Source organism: Leptonychotes weddellii, chromosome 2, assembly GCF_054177405.1.
Source record: "Leptonychotes weddellii isolate Sample4059 chromosome 2, ASM5417740v2, whole genome shotgun sequence".
NCBI classification, from domain to species: Eukaryota; Metazoa; Chordata; class Mammalia; order Carnivora; family Phocidae; genus Leptonychotes; species Leptonychotes weddellii.
In genome coordinates, this window is record NC_138370.1 from 1,942,124 (window position 1) to 1,967,393 (window position 25,270).

General features: G+C 40.4%; 1 protein-coding gene across 1 annotated transcript in view; it reads right to left on the reverse strand.

Annotated features, from left to right (window-relative positions):
• CSMD1 (CUB and Sushi multiple domains 1) overlaps positions 1–25,270 on the reverse strand; it is a 347,261-nt gene that overhangs the window by 115,775 nt on the left and 206,216 nt on the right. Inside the window, exons 28-30 of the mRNA XM_081812881.1 lie at positions 21,945–22,061; positions 12,426–12,635; positions 3,074–3,262 (exon numbers count right to left, since the gene is read on the reverse strand). Of these exons, the coding sequence (XP_081669007.1) occupies positions 3,074–3,262; positions 12,426–12,635; positions 21,945–22,061 (516 nt within the window). The remainder of the gene's footprint in view (positions 1–3,073; positions 3,263–12,425; positions 12,636–21,944; positions 22,062–25,270) is intronic.

Here is a 25,270-nt window from a genome sequence, read left to right on the forward strand (position 1 = left end):
TAAACTAATAAACAAGTCCTTTTAACCATTTTTTAACAATTATAACCCAAATTTTTTAAACTGAGACTTCTATATAATTATGTTACTGGCAAAAATAATGTCTTGAATTTCTCAAGTCACTTGAGACCTATTTTTTCTTTTTTCTCTTAATAGATATACTTTTAGTCCAGATATTTTTCAAATGAATTTAGAATACACTAACTTTACATAATAAATCCTTATACAATAAACATATTAATACTGTCAGCATGTACACAGAAATTGGTTTAGTATATGCTTATGAAGATTGATGCCTTAAGATTTAGAATTCTTGAATCTTAGTTGTCTAAATTGTTCAATTTTTACTAAAGATGCCAGAAGTTGTTCAAAGTAGCTATGTTTTTGTTTTTGTTTTTTCACCCAAGTATCTCTGATCTATTCTGATATTCTTCTGAAGTTAACCGGGTTGGACCTTTGAAGATTGTTTTTCAGTACATTTGTTCTACACACCAGGAATAACTCTGAACTGAAAAACCACGCTGAATTAATAAAATACATTTCAGGTGAGCATTCTGGATAATCAGCAGAGTTTGCTGGTGTCTTGTGAGGAGCTTAACCATAGTGTAAGTGGACACTAATGGACATCTCAACAGCCCACCATTATCAGCAAACAAAGACTTTTTTTAAAAATATATATATCTTTTTGGGAATACAACCTTTCACAGATAAAATAACTTTTGTTATACAATAATAACCTCTGCTTATTTTTTTCTTGAGTTTAATCCAATATGGAAAGGATATTAAACACACATTGGATGGTGCCTAAAAAGTTCATTTTATGATATTTTATTTGAATTTTATGTTTTGTTTTTTTATTTTGTCTATGACATTATAGATATGAAGAGAGAGATAACGGTAAAAATATTTGTGTAGTAAAGAATTTGACCTTGTCTATAGAGAGGTCTAGCTCTCTATTCTGGGGGGCTGGCAGAGGGGATTAAGGACATACCTGATAGGAGTATCTTTGTTTCATGTGGGTGCTGGCCATACCTAATAGTTTTAGGATGGGGCTGACTGTGCCAGAAAGACCAGCCATGGAATTTAAGATGGGGCCTTTGAGTTACAGGATATCAGTTGGTCTGGAAGCTGACATCAACCACCAGGCAATCCATCAAGCAGTTATACCTACCTCACAGAGCCCCAGTTAAAAACTCTGGGCATTAAGACCCAGTGAGCTTCTCAGGTTGGCGATATTCTGGGCATATTGTCGCCCATTAGTTCTCTGAGAGTGATGCATCCTCCTAGACTGTAACCTAGGCATCTTTTCCCATGATTTTCATGTGTCTTTTCCTTGCTATAAACTACAACCAGAGTACAATAGCTTAGTGAGTTCTGTGGTCCTCTTAGTGAATCATCCAACCTCAGGGTCGTTTGGGGGCTACTCTCATACTTTCAGCTGGTGTCTGGAGGAATTTAGCTTCAGTCAGGCCAACTCTCGGTCGAATGACAGATCATGGTGTAATTATAAAAGGTGGCATCCCCTTTGAGCTACATCACAAACAATATATTTTGTTACTTTCATGCTCACAAAATAATTCTAAGCCAGCAGTTACTGCTATATTTGAAAACAGAGCTTAAAAAAAAGATGAAGCCTTTTTAAATATTTAACTCTACTTTTTAATATCAAGCCAAGAAGTCTCCCATGTGCATATGAATTCAAAGAACTCAGGTGAAAATTACAAATAAGAAAAGGGTTTCATCATGACAATTCAAAGTATTTTATAGATATGCAGATAAATGAATTTTTAAATGGAGAGTAATAAAAAAAAGGTTTTTAGGTGTTTTAATAAAAAGCACCAGATATGCGACTGCTATACTTAGTTTTATAAAGTAATTTTTTAAATGCTGTTTTACATGTTATTAAATTTGCATTAGACTAGGATTAATTTAACTTTTATTTCCTTTTTTTTAAGACAAGGAATTAAAAAAATACAGCTGAAGGTTTTTTTTTCATAGTTTTTTTACAATAATATAGAATGGAAAAATACAGGTGAAAAATATAATTTAAAAAGTCCACCAGTGGTTTTGTTTTGTTTTTACTTTTTCAGAAGAAATTCAAACACAGCTAGTTGCCTTTCCCTTTTGCCTGGTGGGATATAAATGTTTAGCGTTTCAAAGGACCACAGAGTTGATAATTTCAGTATTTTTTCACTCAATATAATGTTCTAATATTAGGCTTACAGGAACTTTTCTGTTTCATATGCTTTCCTCATAAGTACTTGATCTATTAATTTCAACTTGATATTACAAAAATTTCAAAATCATCAAAAAAATCAGGTAGTCATAGAGAAGCTTCAAAGAAGTGATTCCTGCTCAGACTAGGGATATTTGATGAATCCAGATTTCCCTCCATCACCATCTGATTCCCACATCTCCCGAGAAACCCTGATCATCACGCATCATTGAACTGCACTACTTAATTTTTTTCCTAAGACCATTTCTACGCCCTGTCTTTGTTTACACTATTTTTTCTACCCTGGATATTCCATCTCTGAATAGCAAAATAGTATATATACTTCAAGGCCCACTACAAAAATAAAATCAGTTTGCTGAAATACAAAAGCAATATATGATTATTGTAAAAGTTAAAGAATAAAAAAATGAAAAAAAAAATCCAGGGTAAAATTAATAAGCATCCGTTCCTCCACTAATCCCATAATTTGGTGGAATGACTGTAATTCTAAATACTACTACCATCATAAAGATTTCCCTGGTCACTTCCCAAGCAAACACCATCCTTCTCCACACAATTCATCAAAACACTTTCCTTGTGTCTGGTTTGTGTTATACATATTTGCGTTTATTATTTTGTTTTCTTTACAATTTCCTTGAGGGCAAGGCCTATTTATTCATATTTTTAACTTACTGGCATATGATATATTCCTGAAATAATAAGTAAAATGAGTTTAACATAATAGATTCCTAATAAATATCTGTTGAATAAATGAATGGATTTTTTATACGTCCATTTAATAATTAATGCACTACTATATACGTGAAAAATATAATTTGTTGCCAAGAACGATTAGCCTACCGTCACATCTTGGAAAGGGATAATTCCAGTTTCTGTTGATCCCGTGCTGACAGGTAAGGACTGGGTGGCCGATTAAAATGTACCCAGGGTAACACTCGAAAGAAATGGATTGTCCCACACTGTAGTCTGAGTTGATCATATAACCATTCTGAAAAGGAGGTGGGTCCGGGCAGTTCTGTAGTTCATAGGCTGAAACAGACAGAATCAAGCTCAACTATAAGAAGTTAAGTTAGTCTGGAATTCAGAAGGCTATGATCGCATACAGCTTCTTAAGACCAGCGTTTTCAGTAAGTTTTAAAACGTATCTTCTCCAAGTTGCCACTTACCATCCTAAGTAAAACAGTAATTATTAGTAGTAACAGAATCATAACAACTTCCAATTAATAAGTAGCTAACTGTGTGCTTTAGAAGTCGTAAAGCACATACCAACAATCTATTTGATGGTGTTTACCTTGGAAGAAAAGTAGATGGTGTGAGTTGACTTTTATAAAAAAGTAAAACAAATGATAATAAAAATTCCCTATAAAGAATGTCAGGCGAATGTGGACCTAATTTCCTTCTAATTTAAAAGAGAATTATACTAGCACTCCATTCTAAGTGTTATTGACTAAGAAATAATGTGGTTGTTATGTTTTGATTTTTTAATTAATTGTTCATTACAAATAAAATTTAAAAAATCCATTCCATTTTCCTATTTAAAAAAAAAAGTTCTGTAGAAGCATTGCACTAGCAATTACTATCAGTACAATCTTTTTAATAAGATATAGTTTATGCAATAAATCATATTTACATTTTCAATATAATAAAGATACAGCAGTTGGCACACAGTGTCTTTGCAAGTTCCCAAATTGTGAGATAAATTTTAAATTTTAACAGTATGGTTAAACCCTCACTGCTGTTAGCAGATTAAAAAATCCTTAATTTCACTTCATTACTTATTTTGATATTTGCAATCGTATGTCTCTGGCCAAGAGTCAGATAAACAGCTAAAGAGGGATTGCAAGCAGGAAGCAGAAATCAGAAGATGCATCAATACAAAGGTCTTTCAGCAGCTTCAGATAATTCCTGGCACTGGCTTCCCCAGGGTGAGGAACCAGGAAGAACCTGGAGGGAGACAAAGACCCCCAGGGGGCCATGCAGGAATTCCCCCTGCCTCACGCCTGCCCTCTGGTGTCCACTGGACTAGTGCAGGAGGGCTGTCTGCTCAACAAGATCGGATGGAGATCACATAGGGTGATTCATGCAAGCGGACTTTATAAACAGCAATGTGCTAAACATAAATTTATTCCATTTTATTTGTAGCACATTTGATTATTAGTAGGGAATTACATGCATGATATATGGATACTAAGAGAAAAAAGTTACTGGAGGATTCTTAACTCACTGTTCTGGCATGTAACCTTTAGAACTCAGTATGGAGAAAAACTTTCATCTATACAAAATCAAAAATTTACCAATAATATAATGAATTTTCTGGGGCTGCTTTTTGGTGAAGCCACATTATAACATGGAATTCCTAAGACAATGAGAAGGAGAAATTACCTATTTAAGGATTTCTTCCAGATCAATAAGCACCATAATCACAATTATTATTAATGAAATTCAAAGCTCTAATAAACATTTGCAAAAGAAAAAGTGCTTTTAACTCACAATTTTGGAATTAGCAATCTAGCATCAAGACAATAGCTGCACAGTCTACAAAGATGTTCTCCAATTTTATTTTTCTTCATCTTATAAGTACACTATTTGACTGTTGAAATCTCCTACAAAGTACCAGACTTCAAGGGAACAAATCTATAGTTGTCTAAAAGAAAAGAGTATTCAAACCTGTATGAAAGAAATGTCTTGAAGGAAAATACCTCACGGACTAGTGGCCTGTTTGTCATTATCAATTGCTTTTATAATATCACCTCCTATTTGAAAACTAGAAGCTTAGAAAACCATGCAATGCGTATAAAGATAGGGACCGTGAGAACAGAAAGCCAAGACAAATCAGTGTGTGTGTCTCTCTCTTTCTACTACATATGCATGAACACACACAGATGCACACACCAAACGTGCACAAACCACACACACACACATTTACACACGCACACAAGCGCCCCACACACGTACGCACACACACAGGCACATCCATACATGTTTACTCACACACGTGCACACACACACTCCTTTTCTTTATCCCCTTATTGTGCCCCTTCCTGGACCAACCTGGCAAACACACAGCAAGGCTGCCCACCTCTCCCAAGGGCCACCCCACACTGAAAGCCTTGCAAACAGCTTTTTCCTGAAATCCAGGGCCAAATGGCTTAGCAAATATCCACAGTGCATGGTATGCCTCCTTGTAATCTTTTTATTTGAGTCTAAATTTACTTTATAGACCCATGTTCACAAAAAGAACAGAACCGCATACTGTGTTTCAACTATCAACCAATTTCCTTCTTTATTATACTCCTTTAGAATGAAATCAGCAGTTTGTTCTCATTCTTGTTTTGCTTGAAATATAATAAACTCTGTTGGAGAAGTGAGTCTTCTAATATATCACATACAACCGCTAATAAAAACTCATATATATGTAAATATAAATATATATATATTTGGATGGCGGCTTCCATGTGAGAAGAATCAAATAAAACTGTGTTCAACATAGCATCCTCCTCTTGAAAGATTCCAGTCCCGTTTCAGCAGTGACTCTGGGGTATCAGCACAAGCATCGGTTATCACAACAAGTTATAAACAAGGTAACAGTTGATAGAGATTGCTAATGAACTGTCACGTGAAATAGCATTTAACACACAGACTCACACATGTTTACTCACAGCCTTGTTATAGGGAGGAGAGGTTGCAGATGAATCCATGTCTACACTGAATATGGCTTTGAAGCCTCCCTCAGGTGCTCGACTTCCCTCTCCACGAAAAAATCAAGCTGGGGGCCCAGGAGCATTAAGCCACAGCTGGTAATCCACAGAATTTCTGAAGTGCACCCATATATAAGCTCCCTGCTTCCCAGACTCGCTGCTATGATGGCTAAGATGGCAGATCTCTCTTCCTTTGCAACAAGGGAATGATCCTGGTTCTTACTTTTAAGTTAGATTATCCACCCCAATGTTCTTTATTGGTCATGCAAACTCCTTGATCCCAATGGCTACCAACGAAGCCAACCTGCACTGTTGCTAAGGTTGCAGCCAATCCCATGCTTTCTGGGCAGCCCAGAGCCTCGGCTGGGGGATGGCTAGCCAAGTTGCTTGCTCCCAATTGTGACTGTGGTTGTGTCTTGTGCTTTGAGCAACCGAGGAGGAATGATCAGTAGACTTTTTTCATGATGGCCTTTACATTGTGGAGAAAGTCTGATTTTAAACCAAAGGAACTGTTGGATTCTCAGGCGACACACTACACTGAGAATCCACTTCCTCCACTGCATCAGAAGCTTGGGGAGGACTGACTAGGGAGCATGCAGCAAATCTCAGCTGGGATGTGGGCATCACCTAGGAGACATAGCTGACATGCACTGTCCAGGTGTGTTTTTGGTGCAGAGGGATGAGTCTCTTAAGGGAGAAGCTGATTGAGATTGTTACCTCTACTTTAGGCCAACCCATAAAAGGAAAGGCAAATCCGTATGGTCTGCAGGGAGAGAGCGGGTCAGCTTGTAAGATGGACTACCACCGTCAGTGCTTTCTCCATCTTAAACTAGGATGCCCGAGAGGGATGAGAATTGATACAACTACTAGTTGTCCGCTGTTTTCAGCATTTTTATGTGAGATAGTCTTCCATATAAAGAGCTGCCTGTTGAGAACTTGATTCGCTCATGCAGATGGGTGAAAAGGATAGAGTAGACCCCCAACCTCGCTCTTCTCATTAACCCATGGTGGTTCAAAATATCACGGTGAAAGCAAAGAGAGCAACTCAGTTTTAGAGGCACACGGATTCCATGCAGAAATGTGTGGCTGGGTCGATAAGGAACAGTTAGTGTGCTCATACAATCAGCTAGAAGGTATCCTTCTGTTGTTCATTGCACATATAGGCAGTTTGATTGCTTTTGCTCCTAAAGGGGAAAAAATCTGTATCTACAAATGAATGCCTCTCTTCTCATAGATTCAATTCACTCAAATTCAACAGTTTTATGATTGAATAAATGAATAAGAAGATTTAACTTATCCCTTTAAAAAAAATAAAGGTGCTTAGTACACAGAGCAAAAGGAAAACGAGAAAGAGTGGATCTTTGAAGAAAGAAGGCATTTTTACTTCCTATAGCTAAAGAATTAAAATTACCTGTGAGTTCTTTTTTGGCATGGCATTATTACATTATAATGTAGGAAAGAGAGACAGAGAGAGGAATACTTAACTTCTCCAAATGTTGACTTACAAAAACCAAAAGCAAAAGAGAGTCACTAAAATTCTTAATGGCCCCAAATTTCACAAACATTATGAAAATCTAAGTACCAATAAGCCCATACCAATATTATAAGAGTAAAGGAACCCACTGAATTTTATCTTCCATAGGGCAATCATTTATTTGGATCTAGGAAAATATTATTCACATCTACCAATCTCAAGCAATATGGCATCAAGTGTTTAAATTATAGGTGTGTAATGTGACCGCCAATGGGATCATGTAGTCCTCTTTCTGATATCCACTATATTTTCCAATATCTAAAGAATTGATAAATATCTTCATGCTGCCCTTCGTTTTTCAGTCTTTGACTTAGAAATAGGGTACACAAACTCAATTTTATTCAACACGGCTCTTCACCTTCCATTTCTCAAGTTCTGGATAAGTCATTTAACTTCTGGACAGCTACATCCATGGTAACATTTTTGACCTTTATATGGCCATAAATAAATGACAAGGTTTAAGAATAAGGGGTATGACATAGACATCACTGAGAATGACAAGACTTATCTGCATGACTTAAGCATCTTATGAGTTATTAATTATAAGCTTAACTTATACATCTCAAGTAGGACCTAGGAATTTTGATGTGACATACAAGTCAGAACTGTGTCATTTTGCCCATTTATAAATTTTATAAGATGACAAACACTGATAAACTATCTGTCATCCCTGTCAGATATGCTACTCTTGGAACACCTCAAATTCATGTTCCCAAACTTTTTATTTAATTTACTTTTATAGTTCTCATTTATAGGAAATCAATTAACTACAATAAAATATATATTGCTTAGGAATTATTTATTTATTTTTAACTTGGATAAACAGAGTCAGGCATCAAGTAAATAAAACATTTGCTCAGCCGACCAGATGTTTGGCCGATATGAGAATTCACCAAATAAAATGTTTAAAGGCCACACAGACAACATCAATGATCAAAGCTTGCAGGGACTAAAGGAAACTTTTGAAGCCAATGCCTTTCTACTCTGCAAGGGGCCATCACTATGACACTTGAGGGGACTGTCCCTCCATGTGAACACTGACCAAATGTTTGCAGATTCTGACACTGCAAGATAAAGGAAAGTGGATCTGTGGATATTTCACAAACTGTATGAAATTTAATACTAAATATTTAAAATTTAAATTGTTAAAATGATATTTTGCCAGCCAACTGCAGCAATTTCTGACCTCTTGTCTAGATAATCCCTATTTAGACTCTGTGTGTGTGTGTGTGTGTGTATGTGTGTCTATTTTAGACCATTCTTTTTGGATTTAAGTAATTGATAGCTTTAGAACTGTGTAGATATGGCCTTAATAACCCTACCTGGAAAATATCAAGAGAAATAAAACAAAAAAAAAATTTTGAACTATAGAGGTTAGAGTTATGTAAGATAAAATGTAGTTTCAAAACTATACTAAAGTGTAGTTCCAAAACTTCCATGGAAATTCATGGAAATTTGTATTTGATTTCTGGAGGTCACTAAGGAAACAAAAGTTAAATTTTGAATACAGTATTAAAAATATTCAAAATGGAGAAGACTTTTCGAAAGTTCTTGTAATCAACTGAGATAAATCACTTAATTGGCAGCTTATGGAAGACATGTGATTATGTATATTTTTCTTATTGACTCATATTAAGATCATGACAATTGAACAATGGAGGGCACCATATAATAACCAAGTTTAAAATTATGATCATGAATGAAATGCTCATACTTCAACAAAATATACTTCAATAGAAATAGGGAAAGGGTAGAAATCAGATATATAAAAATAGGAAAGAGAAGCATGGAATTCATAGTAAATACTGTTCAAGTTTTCAATTCAGCTAAACAGACAGATGAAGGGGGCATAACAAAGGGGAGGTGTGTTGAGGTGAAACGCACACCTTTCTCTCTCAGACACCTGCAAAAGCCTTCTCACCAGGAAAGGGGAGGGAAAACCCCAACACACACACACACACACACACACACACACACACACATACTCTTTTCTGTGGCCAGAAATGCCTCCATTCCATGATCTTCCCCTACTCTACCGCTTAGATAAAACTCAGGAGCACCTTTGTTTGCCTATGACCTGACGAGACATAAATCCTCCAAATTCTCATTCTTTGCCTCGGAAATGGTTAGCTGAACTGCTTGTTCCCACTGATGGGTCAGAACAAAACGCATATGCTAACCCAACACTGGTCTCTCGCTCCACCAGGTCCCAGTCCCTTGGCGCCCCCACCTGAACCAGCAGCCAGCGCCCCTGTGGGCAGGTCGGCCTTCGGGTAAGACCTTCTCTGGCCCACCACCCATCATGGCCTCTCCTGCTTCCCCACACCCAGTGCCCGTAGGCTTGTCCCTCATCTGCAGAGAGGAAAAACCCTTTTCCCTAACCCTGGAGACCTGTGCTCATCTTATGGTTAGAGCATTGTTCTTTCTATTGAAATAGACCTCTTCTCCCAGGGCAATAAATAATCCTTTCAGATAATGTGTCTCCTTACTAGGTCCGAAGTTGTTTTTCATTTAACTGTAGATACCAGGGCTGCTGATGCCTTAGCCTCTGAAGTAGGGACAATCAATGTGGTAAGACTTTAAAGAGTCTGACGGTTTTCTAGGAGAAAGGTGAGGATGGTTAGGAGGAGGTGTGTGATGTTGACTGAGGGATCTGCCAGGACCCCAGAGATATTGCAGAGCTGGGGCAAGGACGACGATGGAGGTGATGTCGGCCGCAGAGGGGGCAAGGAGTCGAGACCAGCACCAGGTTTATAGCTGAAGCAACTGGCTAAAATGTGCACTGCTTGCTCAGAGAGCGGGGGAAGCCTGGAAGATGAGCGACCTGGAAAAGGAAATCATGCGCTCAGTGCTGCACACAGGGTTCGAGCGCCCGCGCAACACACACGCGGTTCGGGACTCGCGGAACTTGACCTGGGGCGCCTGGCGGCAGAGCCGTCCGCGACTCATCCCTGCTGTGGATATTTCACAAACTGTATGAAATTTAATACTAAATCTATTTAGTATATTTAGTCTCTGAATCAGGACGCTCGGGGGACGTGAATGACGAAAACAGCGGGCTCCGACTGAGCCCTGCGTGGGAGCTTGTGACCCCGAAGGCGAAGAAGGAAGCAGCCCGCGGGCCAGTGGAATCAGCCAGAGACCGTGCTGTCCCTGAGAGCGGGCAGCGGGGCCGCGAACCCGCGGTGCGGACGGCGCGCAGGCTACCGCGGAACGCAGGACGTGGTGCGTGCCTGTGGGCTTTTGCAACGTGGGCGGCGGCTGGAGGGGAGGACGGGGTGGGCACGATGCTGGGTCAGAGGCTAAATACGAACGGGAAAGGCAAGGCAGGAAGAGACATGGAAGCCGAGGAAGCTGGTGTACATAATGCCTCAAAAGATGTCTACCGGAAAGCGGAAGCTGAAGAAAGGCAGGAGTCAAAGGTACACTAAAAATTACATATAAATAGAGGTGTGTGTGCACCTTTGTGCGTGCGCCTGCGTGTGTGCGCCTCTGTATGTGTGTGAACCTGTGTGTCTCCGTGTGCACCTGTGTGTGCATGTGTTTGTACCTTGTGTGCGCATGCGCCTGCGTATGCGCACGTGTGTGCGCGTCTGTTCGTACCTTGTGTGCGCATGCGCCTGCGTACGCGCACCTGTGTGTATGCATGTGTGTATGCATGTGTGTCTGTTCGTACCTTGCATGTGCATGCGCCTGTGTGTGCGCACCTGTGTGTGTGCGCATGTGTCTGTCCGTACCTTGTGTGCGCATGCGCCTGCGTATGCGCACCTGTGTGTGTGTGTGCGCGCGCGCGCGCCTGTTCATACCTTGTGTGCGCATGCGCCTGTGTATGCGCACCTGTGTGTGTGTGTGTGTGTGTGTGTGTGTGTGTGTGTGTGCGCGCGCGCGTGCGTACGCATGTGCGCGCATGTGCATGTGTCTGTCTGTTCGTACCTTGTGTGCGCATGCGCCTGCGTATGCGCACCTGTGTGTGTGCGCGCGTGCCCCTCAAGCAGGCGGTGACACTTTCCTGAGGGGGGCGGGGAGGAGGTAGAGCCGGAAGCAATGAAGGACGCTGTGCGCACAGAGAATTCGGCCGCGCCTCCTGCCGTATTCTTCACTGGTCCAGGCTTTATTCCCCTCTCGTTCTGTCTCCTACCTGGATTTTATATTTTAAGGGACCCCAAATTTGGAAATCTAAATGTATATTTTACATTTAAGTAATAACTTAAGTGACAGCGTCTAAAACTTCAACATAAAATACCATCACCTTTCACTAAGAAAACAGTAAAGCCCTTAATTTCAAAGACAGTCTATGAAATTAAAGAAAGCGAGGATTTAATCATGTTAAAAAATAAGAAAGAAAAGCCCTATTGTTGACATTCTCAGCTTCGTCTGACTTAACGATATTCAAGAAAGGCCAGCTAAATTACTGGCTATGAGAGGAGAATTTTGAACTTTCTCTGTGTCAGAAATGGTTGGATGACGCCGGGTTCACAGTTGTCTTAAAGTCTGATATGTAGATGGTTTAAAACAGGTGAAGTTCATGCACGGGACTGTTTTTCTGACGTAGTCTGAAATGACTAGAATAATGCCTTCAGACATGATTCTGAGCTGAGACCCGGCCCAGCGCAGGAGGGATGCCGGGCCCACCGCCGCTGTAAGCGGACTCCCCGCCCCCCAGTCCGGGGGGCACGCGGTGGGCCCGTGGCTCGGAGGGCAGTGACAAGCGGGGAGAGGCGACGCTGAGCCGCCGGCTCCGGAGTGTGGTGTCGGCCCCGGGAGGGGCTGAGCGCTGGGATGGCGGACGGGCTGAGCGTGGTCCTCGTTCGCGCGTCGGCTGGCGCGCACGGACGGCGCGAGCCCGCGACGAGGCCGAGCACCAGGGGGTCCAGCCGCACGCAGGTCCCACCAGCGAGGGAGGTCTCTGTTCAGAGGTTTGAGGGGAGGAGGTATGTCTGGATCTCTGTAGATGCCTTACCTTGGTAAGCGAGTTTAAACCCTTGCCGGTTCTGGGAATGGTCGCTGTAGAAGCGGATGAGCGTTTCGTGCGTTGTGCTGAGCAGGGTGGAGGGGGGGTCCGAGCCGCTGAACTGCCCGATCATAGGGCTCGTGTGGTAGGGTCCGTTTTGAATTTCGAGGTAGTCGTGATTAGCTTCGGTAGAAAAATTCAGAAGCTGAATATGTGCACCTAGGGAAAAACATGCAAAGTCAACGGAAGTCAGTATCAAAATGTGTAAGATCAGTGTTTATCAGAAGTGATGCAAACTGTATTAGTCTCCCCACACAAGATTCTCGAGGAGGCAGAGCAGCTGGGTCGTGGGGGCAGAGATCACACAGTTCCGGTTACAAGGGACCTTAGTTCAGTGGCTCCTGTCCCTTGCCACCCACTGGCGCCGGGACTTCGCTCGAGTGACTAATGTCCCTAAAGTCAGCTTCTTTGTCAAATGTGATCACCAGCGTTGTATCACGGAGACACACGGCTACAATACTTAGAACAATGACTGGCAATCCTGACTGGCAACAGTTTTGTCCGGCTCTGTTACATTATTACAGCCATAAACACAAGGTTGTAATCCTGTGTCTAGTCATCCATGAGCTCATTTACAACTTTATCAAGAAAGAAGCCAAAATGGGTCTAAATAAAAGTGCCACAGCCTTCAAAGTGGCTTTTAAATGGACGGTCATCCCACCGCACAAGAGATTTGTTAGTTTAGCCAGTGATTGTTTCAACTGTGCTATGCACGCAAAGCAAATTATGGATGTTTGTGAGAAACCCGATCCAAAAAACCTACTGTAATTTACACACTTCAATCCGATAGCCTGGCACGGTTCACACACCAAAAGACTGTCGAAATGACCAGTGTCACTGGAATCAGGTTCATCTTAGAGGATAATTGAGAGGAAGTTAGAGGAAATTCCTCTCGATAACTTAGAGGAATATCAAATTTAGAGGAAATCAAAATCAGAATCATTTAGTTATTTGTTACAACTTTGTGGCATTTTTGAAGATTTATTTGACTACTGTGACTGAAATATTTTAAGTCACTTAAATAGTTTACAGAGGACTCCAAAGGCATTCACTTTTACATAAATCCATGCAGTTAATTTAGGTTTATAAAGCCTAAACTGAGAATTGCAATTGCCATGACGGATTATTCTCCTAAGCCATGAGAAAGTCTTTACTATGTGTTATTCTTCTGCTCTTGATCAGTAAGAGGAGCTTTATTTTTACTTCTCATTACTTTTCACACTTTTATTTTTACTTTTTCACACATGTGACACATGCTTGCTAGGTTTGGAAAACTAAAGATAATGCTTACATGGGTTGCCTTCCTTAAGTGTACATGTGGAGAAAAATTAATGCAAACATATCTACTTAGGTATTGATGGGAAATACAATTATCACAAGCAGAATTCAGTGAAAAGGAACAAGAAAAGTTCAAGTAAAGCAGGAAAGAGAAACACATGCCCTCAGGACATTTAACGTCACCCCAGAAAAATGATTTTATTGCTGATGGAGAGAACTTTGGGAGGAGGCACCGAAGAGTAAGCGATCGCCCTCTCTGTTTGGGCAGAAGTGTGAGGCCAACCACCGTGCTGAGGCTCCACGTTACCAACCGACATTTTTCTCACAATTACCCAGCAAAGTCCTTATGAGTATCATATTTGACAGGTGAGCAAGCGAAGGCTCCGGGGTGTTCGGCGTTATGTCCGGTGCAGCACCGGACAAGCAGACTTAGATTTACACCCGAGTCTGGCTGACAAAGCACTCACTTTCCTGGTTTAGCAAACATACTGGACAAGAGCTAACAATCTCAGGATGCCGTAAATATTCCAGCTCTTATTGGAGAAGATTGTTTGTATTAAATTTGTTCAACTTTGACTGTGAGGGGGAGGAAGGAAAGAACAGAATGTGGGAAACCTTAGGGGGTGCCCAGCTGGCTCAGCTGGAAGAGTGTGCAACTCTTGATCTCAGAGTCATGAGTTCAAGCTCTGCCTTGGGTGTAGAGATGACTGAAAAAAAATAAATAAACTTAAAAAATAATAAAAGAACGTGGGAAACTTCAGGAAGGGTTCAAGGAAGCAAGAAGCGGGAGAAAAACCTGGTCTGAGGGAAAAATCGTTAACCAGTCAATCAAAACTTAGAATCATTTTAGAATGAGTAATAAAATTCATGTGACACAGTCTGAATCTATAAACCAGCAGCACATGAGCCATCAGGGAAGAGCGATCCTGGTCTTCCTTTGTCTTGGCCACACCAATGTTACATATGTTATAGGAGTATGCAGCAATGCTATCAATTTAAAACATTTCTGTAAATACTTAAAAATGTCAAGTAATTCTCTTTGTTGAAGAACCATCAATGAAGTATTCATTTCTTTTCTAAATTTCAGCAAATATGTTGGTCAAAAGAAATTTGGAAGCAGAAGAAAAGAAAGGAGGATTGAGAGATTGAAAGAGAGAGAAGAGGGAGGGAAGGAGAGGAGGGAAGGACAGGACTGGAGGAAGGAGGAGGGGAGGGGAGAGGAGGGGAGGGGGAGGAGAGGAAGAGGAGGAGGGGAGGAGGAGGAGGCATTATACTTCATGTGCCTACTCTATCATCATCCATCTAATTTAATTTGCCTTGAAAAGAGCTGCATGGCTGAATTGATTTTTAATAACTTTCTGTTCTTAAAGTTATTCTGCAAAAGCTTTATTTAAATTTCTAAGCTTTATTTAAATTTCTAAGAGGGGAGAGGAGGAGGGGGAGGAGGGGAGGGAGAGGAGGGGAGGGGAGATGGGGAAGGAGGGAGGAGGGAAACGGGGATGAGGGAGGAGGGAGGGGGGAGGAGGAGAGGAAGGGAGGAAGTACTAGTGGATCTCTGGGTTCTGAAGGTCCCCTCCACACTCTGTGGCAGCTGAGCTACTGGACCACCTAGTAAGCTGCACATCAGTACTGGATTAATTCCCATACCCATTGTTGAATTAGAGACACAATTTCCTTTTGTAGCATGGCCCACAGATCTGATAAAAGAGTTTTGTTACTAATAGGTTTTTTTTTTAAGATTTTTTTATTTTTATTTATTTGACAGACACAGCGAGAGAGAGGGAATGCAAGCAGGGGGAGTGGGAGAGGGAGAAGCAGGCTTCCCGCTGAGCGGGGAGCCCGATGCGGGGCTCGATGCGGGGCTCGATCCCTGGGACCATGACCTGAGCCGAAGGCAGACGCTTAACGACTGAGCCACCCAGGCGCCCCACTAATAACCTATTCTTTTATTGAGTGAGTCTGTGACTAGGTCAGGGCCGCTGAGCCCTGTGGTCTAGAGTTTCAGGGACACCCATCACATTTGTCACCATGAGGCCGAACACAGAGGGTGACACAGAAACAACCACAAACAACCACTGAATTACTGACATTTCTATCCATGTCCCAAAGTGCCGGAGACCATGGAGAATTAGGGCAAGATCAGACACTTGCAAAACACACTCATGATTTGGGTATCAAATCAAATAGCAGAGAAATGGCTTAAAATCAGCTCATTTCAGATGTATACACACAGCCTCGGATGTGTTTGTCCAGAGATACATTTTGAAATTCATGGGATGACACAGTCAGGAAGAAATGGAAGGCAGCAGGCAGATCAAGGGCTGAACAGTTAAAGATGGCCAATATCTCATGCTTTATGATTAAACTTGACATGGAAACAGAATTATGGCAATTATGATTTTAGGAGAAAAATTAGCATTTTAAGCATGATAAAGTACCCAGCCACATATCAAACCTCCTAATACACATCAGGAAATGGAACAGAATAGAGCCCAGTGCTAATCTGGTTTAAAATGGAATTATTCAGCTATCTGAATTTCAGTGACTTGTGTCCAGTTTGACATCATGAAGCCAAAATGAAGGGATTGATATAAGCATAACTTAGCTATCCTTTTATTATCTCACAAAATGCTGAAAAAAATGTGTTATTACAAGAAAATCAATCTGCACTTCCATTTGGTGGAATTTACACAGCACATTATCATTGTGCTCATCTGATTATCGTTCACACTGAAAATTAAGTGTCAGTAAAAGTCAACTGTACAAAGCATTTTTGACATTGGATTTGACGAAACTTTAAATAGTAATGTGACCATGACTTCTGAGTTAAACCCTCGTTTTTTAGTTGATAGACCCTGTGAATATAAGTGCTCTATTCAGCATCTTCTGTGCATAATGAACCCCTGGCAAAGGAGTTCACAGTTTTAGAACTGAGTGAATATTCTGAAGCATTCTTTATAGCTTCCCTACATATATCCTAGATGGCCAAAGACATAGTCATTTTGGACAGCATGGCATGCAAAGTTGGTGCAGTGGTTTTTAAATCTGAAAAGCAATGATAAAGCAAAAACAAACAAACAAAAAATGGTTGCATTTCTGCTGACTGTGACTAGAAAATTCGAGAAAATATAGACAGACATTCTGTGTTGATTAGGCTTGTGCCAAAGCAACACAAAACAGCAACCCAAATCTGTGAAAAGGAAAGAAAATGGTATAAAAACCATCAGAGAATTTGGTATAGGAACTAAAGGCAGCAAACAGCCAAATAACACCTGCTCTGTATCAGGCATTGACATTATTTCAGAACAGCCCTATGAGAATTATGCTTTATGATATTTAATTAATTATTTAATCTATTTATTTATTTATTATTTTTAAAGATTTTATTTATTTATTAGAGACAGAGCACACGTGAGAGAGAGAGAGACAGCAGGAGCAAGGGTAGAGGGAGAGGGAGAAGCAGATTCCCCGCTGAACGGGGAGCTGGACATGGGGCTCGATGCCAGGACCCTGGGATCATAACCTGAGCTAAAAGCAGATGCTTCACCAACTGAGCCACCCAGGCACCCCAGTGATATTTAATTTAAAGATAAGGAAATGAGGTTCAAAAACATTGTGATAACTTGTGCAAATTCATCGCACCAGTGACCGATAGTGCTAAGTCTTCTACTCAGCTCAGAGCCCCCAGACATGAGCACTCAGGACACCTGCTGTCCAGCCTTCTGCTCCAAACCCCTCCATCACTTGGAAAGCCTAGTTCTCTCCCTGAGACGGGATGCAAGAAATAGTTGTCACTGGAACGAGTAATTAGCAATGCGAGACAAAGGTAGTTTCCACATATTGCCAAAGCCACTATTCATTTAGCCTGTTTAATTAAACTATTGACTAATCAAATTATTTGACTAAGCCGGTAGCTGCTTAACTAATGGTTCAGATAATCTATCAGGCAGTCCCATGCAATCCAGTTTGAAAGATTCAAAACACCCCGATAAAATCCTCCATGAAAGAAAGACCTCAAAAAAGGCAATGATGCCATGTTCATAAGTGTATTATTCAGGAAGCTGGAGGAACCGAAGTCATCTGTGTTTACCAGCACAATAGTCACTAATGCCCCGAGCAACCAAAAACTACAACTGAAAATCAAGAACACAGGAATGCATGTGCAGATTCTCGAGGGAGCATTTGAAGAAATGAGAAAACGGTAAAAATATTGAAATGGAATTTATTTTTAAGAAAACTCTGGATCCCCTTTCCCCGTCTGGCCAGCAGTGCTGAGACAGAGCATGGAGACCAGCCACAGGAATTTCATTGCAACAACTTGACCCCCACTAATGATTCTTGGACACAGCCAAAGCTGAGAACCACTGGGCTAAGCAATCGTTTTCCTTGGTATTTAGTGTTTCAAGTTTAAGTACATATTCGAAATCATCTGATCTTCTCTTTGTGTCATATAAGCAAGTTCCCCACAGTGGCCATTTCTTGATGAACTTCCCAGAGATACTACAACATACATTATTTAAAATGGTTTCCCAAACCTCAGATACAGAAAGGGTTGTTAGGAGACCCCCCCTCCATAGATACACACCACACACACACACACACACACACACACGGGCAGGAGATCTAGGACAGGTGTGGGTGGTGAGCAGTGGTAGCAATGTGCCCAATGAGCATGTTCATTGGGAAGAGCCAGTTAACTCTATCACATTTGTTAATGTAAAATACCCATCACATAATGCCTCGAAGGAGGAAATCCCTTCCACTTTGCTTACCAAGATCATCCTAACAGCTGAAATCTTCCAGGTAAAACATCTGCTGTGACATCTGTAGAATCATATCTTCCCAATCTCCCTACCTATCCCACTGGGAAAACAGAAGCCCTGTCCTGGGTAGTGATTACAGGAGATATTCCAGAATCACCCTAAGGTTTGGGGCTAATAGGATATAATATGGGAGATGGGGGGGGATTATCATTAAAGGTGATAATAGTCATCTTTGCTATTCTCCTGTTTGTTTGTTTGTTTGTTTTTTATAAGAAACCTCTGGAGTGTTTAACTTAAACTTGTAGGTTCCTGTGTTTCAAGCCCAAACTTACTTTCTCAGAATTTCCTGGGGAGCAATCTGATGTTTGCCTATGACTTGGGTGAGCCTGGGATGAACCTACGGCCAAGATAAGGTTGAGGGAAAGGGAAGCCGCAGGGAGAACTATAGTGCTGGAGGTACAGAGAGGGAATGAAATAGAAGAATCCACTGCAGAATAGACTGAGTAAAGGAGAAGAAGAAAAGCTATGAATTTGAATTCGAATGGAGTCTGTGACACCTTCAGATGCCCCAGATGAAAATACATCACATGCGGCTGAAAATGGGGGGCTCATATGTGTGCATCTGAGAGCAAAACGAGAGGTGGTGTTTCGAGCCATGTTATTACAAGGGAGAAGAGGCAGACATAAAAGAAGGAAAAAAAAAAGAAGACCAGGAATAGATAAAATTAATTTACTTAAGAGTTTCAAAAATCTCCTATGGGGTTGAAAGCTAGGCTGTAAAGTTTTCTCAACATCAGCAAAATGCTCTGTAATTTTTTTAAACCTCAGAAAGCTTTTTTAGCAGGTATGGAAAAATCCCAAATATTCACCATGTCGAGGAACCTACCACCACTTACATGCCTTCTCCCTAAATTTGTAACTTGATGTTTAGAAGGATATTTATAGATTATAAAATTTATCACAGGCAAACCTGCTGAATTACACTGAATCTGTAATATTACAGTTGGTTCCTGAACAACACGGGCTTGAACAGTATGGGTCCATCTGTATGCAGATTTTTTACTGTACAGAACTGTAAGTGTATTTTCTCTTCCTTAAGATTTTCTTGTTAACATTTTCTTTTCTCTAGCTCAGTTTATTATAAGAATACAGTATATAATAAAAATATAACATACAACACACGTGTTCATCAACTGTTCATGTTATTGATAAGGCTTCTGGTCAACAGTAGACTATTATTAATTAAGTTTTTGTGGGATCAAAAGTCATGCTTGGATCTTTGACTATGCAGGGGTCAGCACCCCAAGCCCCAGGTTGTTCATGGGTCAACTGTATTTTGAAGCATAACTACATCTTTTCTAAAAAACTAGAGACAGTGATACTATTTTGTATGTATTTAGGATTTAAGACATAAAGTTTTTTTGCCTTTTCTTCAAGATGCTTTCAAAACCCAGTACTATGTAATATAAAATATTTAAAGGCTTAAATTATTTTAATTATAACATTTCATAAATCTTTTTTTGTTGAAATGCCAAAATTTTGGCATTTCTTCAAATAAATATTTTGAGTTCATAGATCATGACCATAACACAACTTGACTGATTTTTCCCCCTGAATTATTATCTTTCATATTGGCTTATTCGTGAGCAACATAAGGAGAAATGCCAGACAATAACCTTCTCAATCATAGAATGGTCAAGTTGGAAAAACAAGCTAATGAAATATTTATATCCATTCATGAATAATATATTTCCCATGAGATTTGAAAGGAAAGTGGGAAATACTTGGAATGATAATAAAAAAAAACAGCTGACTTCTTTGTTTTCTGTTATTGCTGTTTACACTGCCAGGCCCTGTGCTGAACTCCTCCTGAATCGTTTTAGTTAGTCCTCACCATAACCCTATGTGGCTCTTTTGGTTTTTAAGATGAGAAAAGCACATTTCCCATTTCAGTAGACCATACCCTATCAGAGTCAGCGCTGGAGTGGGCCTGCATTTCTCTGAATCTCTGCTTTTAACTACCGTGGTCATTTGTCTAATAAGCCTGTGACCCTCAAGGGCCATAAGATGCTGTTGGAAAATGGTGGGTCACATGCATGTCCGATCCAACCCACTGCCTGACTCAACCATTGAATCAACCACACCCATATCTTCAGATCCCCATGAAAGTGAAACAGACCGCTGACAATAGCTGAGCTAATGTTGGTTCAATACAGGGCAGAACTACTTCCCCGATGCTCAGAGAGTTGATGATCGAAAAAACAAAACTGCACTAAAAAACCTGGAAGAAGTAGAGAGCCTCTGTAATCTTTTTGTGCTCTCTCCTGTTCCTGTTCCCAATTGCCCTCTGGCTGGCCCCTTAAAGACCCTAATGGGACCTCCCATGAGGTCTCCCCAGTGGGGGTGCCCTTCCACACTCCCCTGTTGCCCTGGTGTAACACTTGGTGTCTGTGCACAGCATGTCCATGCTTGCACATCTGACCAACGCCCACCAGGCCCTCCTGCCCACGATTCCTCTTGGTTGCTCTCTGCTGAGCAAGTGGCCCCTTCCTCTCCATTCTGCACTCCTCCTAATGCTGCTACTGTGGGCACAAGGCAAAGCTTTGAAAACCTAATAAGCAATATGATCTAGGGCAGTGATTTCCACTTGGGCTTAAGTTCATCCATCATTCAACTAACATTTCACTTAGTAGTTAAGTTCTCAATCACCATATCCTAGGACACTCAGTGAGGACCTACTTTGGTACACCTACCTGTCGTGTGCTTTGGAGAATATCACAAAACCCAAATTAATGAACTCAAATATGAAAGAAATCATGACGCAGACAAGGAAAGGCATGATAGGGAATCAAAATTTCACAAAGACCATGAATTTCTGGAAAAGGCCATAATGAGATTTTAGTGTCCATAACAATTTAAATTATGAATTATTTAATGTAGATAACCTGAAAGTCCCTAACTAAATATTATAAAAAGGCATTTTCATGAACCTAAATCAATGCAATATATAATTACAAAAATTTATAGAACAGTCCTAAAATGTGTCATAATCTGAAAAAGCCTTAAAAATCATTCCAAAGAAACAACAACCATTATTACATTCCAGAAATCGATTATAAAATGTGGTATTATAAATAGATGGATAATTGAATTAGGGATGCTACATTTTATACTTCATGTGCCTACTCTATCATCATCCATCTAATTTAATTTGCCTTGAAAAGAGCTGCATGGCTGAATTGATTTTTAATAACTTTCTGTTCTTAAAGTTATTCTACCAAAGCTTTATTTAAATTTCTAAGCCACTTTCGATTAAAGACACTTATGTCAACAGAAGAAGACACATTTTTTATTCAGTGGAAATCTTTCCAAGATAGAAATTAAAAAGTTGAATTTTTAGGAATTAAAAAAAAAAACTTTCACTTACCATAGCCGATGGGCAACTCGATCTTCCAGGTGCAGTCTAGGTTGTTGGGGTAAGCGCCTGGAAACCCTGGGCTCAAGATCACGCCCCCCATGCTGCTCAGCGTCCCTCCGCAGGTTGCTGTGAAGTGGACAAGCGTGCTTAGTGCTGGGGGCCATTGCTTTCTAGCAAGGGGATTTACTTCCTGCTGCTGTAATTGATGCAATGACTAGTTATATACATGATGCAATGACTAGTTATATTTATGGGTCTGGTTCTCCCTCTCCCAGGTCAACTACTTAAGAACAGACTGTTTTCAAAATATATCTACTTCTGGTGCACAGAGACTCAGGAAATGTTCGTCAGTTTAATGCATATTCATCAGGCACCCCCATGACTTTCAGGTTATGGGTGGCTATTTATTGAGTGGTAGTATTAGCTACTATTTAAATTCATTGGTAACCATGTGCTACCTACCAGACTGAGTAAACACACAGCATGACTTAATTCTCATAAAACCCTAAAAATGGAGTTGGTGTTATTGTTACCCATTTTACAGATTAGGAAACCAAGCCTGAAGAGATGAAGCAGTTTGCCTAAACAACACAACTAGAATATTATACCAGCTCCATCTGGCTCCAGGACCGACCTTTTAAGCAGGGTATGTTACCTTTGGAATTCTGTTCTGTTTTGGAGTGCAGCTCACCAAAACCACCTTCTCCCTGGGGAAACCTTACACTCATTGTCATGACCAGGCATGAACTGAGCTTCCTGGCCTGACCTGGGTTACTCATATTTTATGCCTACTGTAGCTGAAGTTTGACTCTAAAGAAACAACTGATTTTATAACACACTTGTCAAATAATCTATGTTGAAGCAGATGAAATTCTGACCCTTGACCATTTGTGACCTATTAAAATGGCAATTTCTTATATTTCAAAGTAATAATGCAAATGGTGTCACATCTTTGCAGGAAGTCACATTAAAAGGCTTTATTGCTATTCTAACAATGTTCTTATTAGGCAAACTAGGTATTGGCAGGAACCTCTTTCAGAGATCTCTGAATCTCCACTCAGGGCCTATAGTGCAGTCTTCTTCTTTTTTTTTTTTTTTTCTTTTTAACCACCAATGTAGGAACACTTTATCTGTTGAGGATACGTTTGATATGGGGAAAAATCTAAATAGTCTTAAAAAATCAAGTCTGGTGAACATCATAATGGCCCAAGCTAGGGAATCCTACTCTGGGTTTTGACACTGTACAAGTTATTAAAGATGTAGGTTTAAAAAAAATAAAAATGTAGTTTTGTGGGATGAGTGAATAATGCCAGCAAAACCCTGAATGTCACTATTGTTGTCAGTCAGAGTATGACCTCTCGAGGTGCCCTTTTTGTGGGAACACCAAGTATGTGGAGACACAGGCTCCGGGATGCACTTTATCCATGAGTCTGCCCATTCTGGTGAAGGCAGGCTGGTGGATCTGAGTGGCATCCCTAAATATATTTAGCAGTAATATCCCTCCCCTCAGGTCTCTCACCCTGCGATGATAGTAAACATGTCTGTCCAACCACAGGACAGACGGACATGAAAATGACAAATCAGTGGCAGCAACACCAAGACACATGCGAAGTAAAGGTGACATTTTTAAAGAGGCCCTTTTGATTTTGAACATGATTTTCATGAAAAAGAAGAGGGAGAGATTGGGAATTATAAACTATAAGCATCCATGTACATCTCCAATTAAGGACTGGGATCATGTTGCAGGAACATCTGGCTCAGTGGCTGGATGATGGAAGTCACCAATAGCAACATCTCGGTTCACGTGGGCCACCTCTGGGTGTTGTGAAGACAGAAATGAAGGCTTAGACAGTGTCGTGAAGATAGATGGGAGTGCCTGGGCATTGGCTAGATCTCCTCTCACACAGATTCCTCTCACACCTAATTCCTCCAGTACTTAGTTATCACGAAATGTAATCCTACTTTATCTAAAATGTACAAAAATCACTGGGTGGGTGTAACAGCAGAGCTCCCAAAGGATGTGCATCCATCTTTTTTTCCTTTGTGATATTTAAAAAAACTCCACCAATGGACTTGTCTTACCGTATATTTGTTCAATGCTACAGTCAAGTTTCAGCCTTCTTCCCAAGGCCTTCCTGTCTACCACCATTTGGTAAACTGACCTCCTGCTTCCAGCTGGAGAAACTCCCTCCATCCCAGACCCTTTCTTATAGGGAGGTAGCCTATGTAGAGAGTTAATGGCAAATATGGTGTCTCCAAAGGACAGAGTGTTGATTACTATCAAAGAGCTGGGGATCTTACATCTTACTGAATTTATTTTTCTTATTTTGTGCAAATTCCTGATTTTTTGGTGATGATAAGTGGAATTTTTACTCCAGGGCACAGGGCATGCCCCACTGGAAAGACCCCATGGTGTAGGGAATGCCAGCTGGGTGGAAGGATCTGGCAAACACCTTGGACGCTCTGGGGCTTGTTGTGATGTTTGAAATGGTTAAGATTGGTTAAGCTCTGAGAATGGTGCTTGACACTGTGTAATCTGTAGAGAAGTGTTTGGATATAAATTGTCTTCATTAGGATTTGAAATTTCTAAGAGCTAATAAGTAAAATATTATCTCTCTACAGATTTCTAGTCTTAAAAAAATCCCCCAGTTTATATTAATTTGAAGCTAACAGCTAAAAAAAAAGAAAAAGAAAGCAAAAACAAAACAAAATAAAACAAAACAAAAAAACACCTTTCAATCTCTCAGATCAGAGTTGGAGATTTATTGTGGGCCGTTTGTGAGTTTTCCAGTGAAAAACCTTTCTCTACAGCTTGTAAAAAGTTAGGAGTGAGCAGGTGTTACGGAAGTTGATGTATCTTCGACATTTGCTAATATATGAGGCAAGCTAACTAAAAGATAAAAATCAATGATATTTGGCTAATATAGGTTAATTATTTGAATAAAACATGTCCTCCCCTAATACAGAGTACCAGCAATGACACACTGTTTGATTGAATACCTGTTGTGAGCTAATTTCATTTCAAAGTTAAAATTTTTCAACTCCCAAGTTTCAGGGAAGGTTCTTCACCAAAAAACAAACAGGAAGATGGATGCTCTATAAGTAAAAGGAAGGGAGGGAGGATGCAGTCCCCTGAGCTTGACACCCATTATCTCTCTGTTTCTCCCTTCCAGGTCACACCTGGGATTTCCAATCTCTGTACAAATAACTTCAAAGTTTTTGGTGACGGGGTAACCTAGACATTTAATTTTACCAAGAAATCACTTTCAGGAAAACAGATACTGGTCACCAGGGAATATTTTCACTTGTAAGCAAATACACTGTGATGAACATTA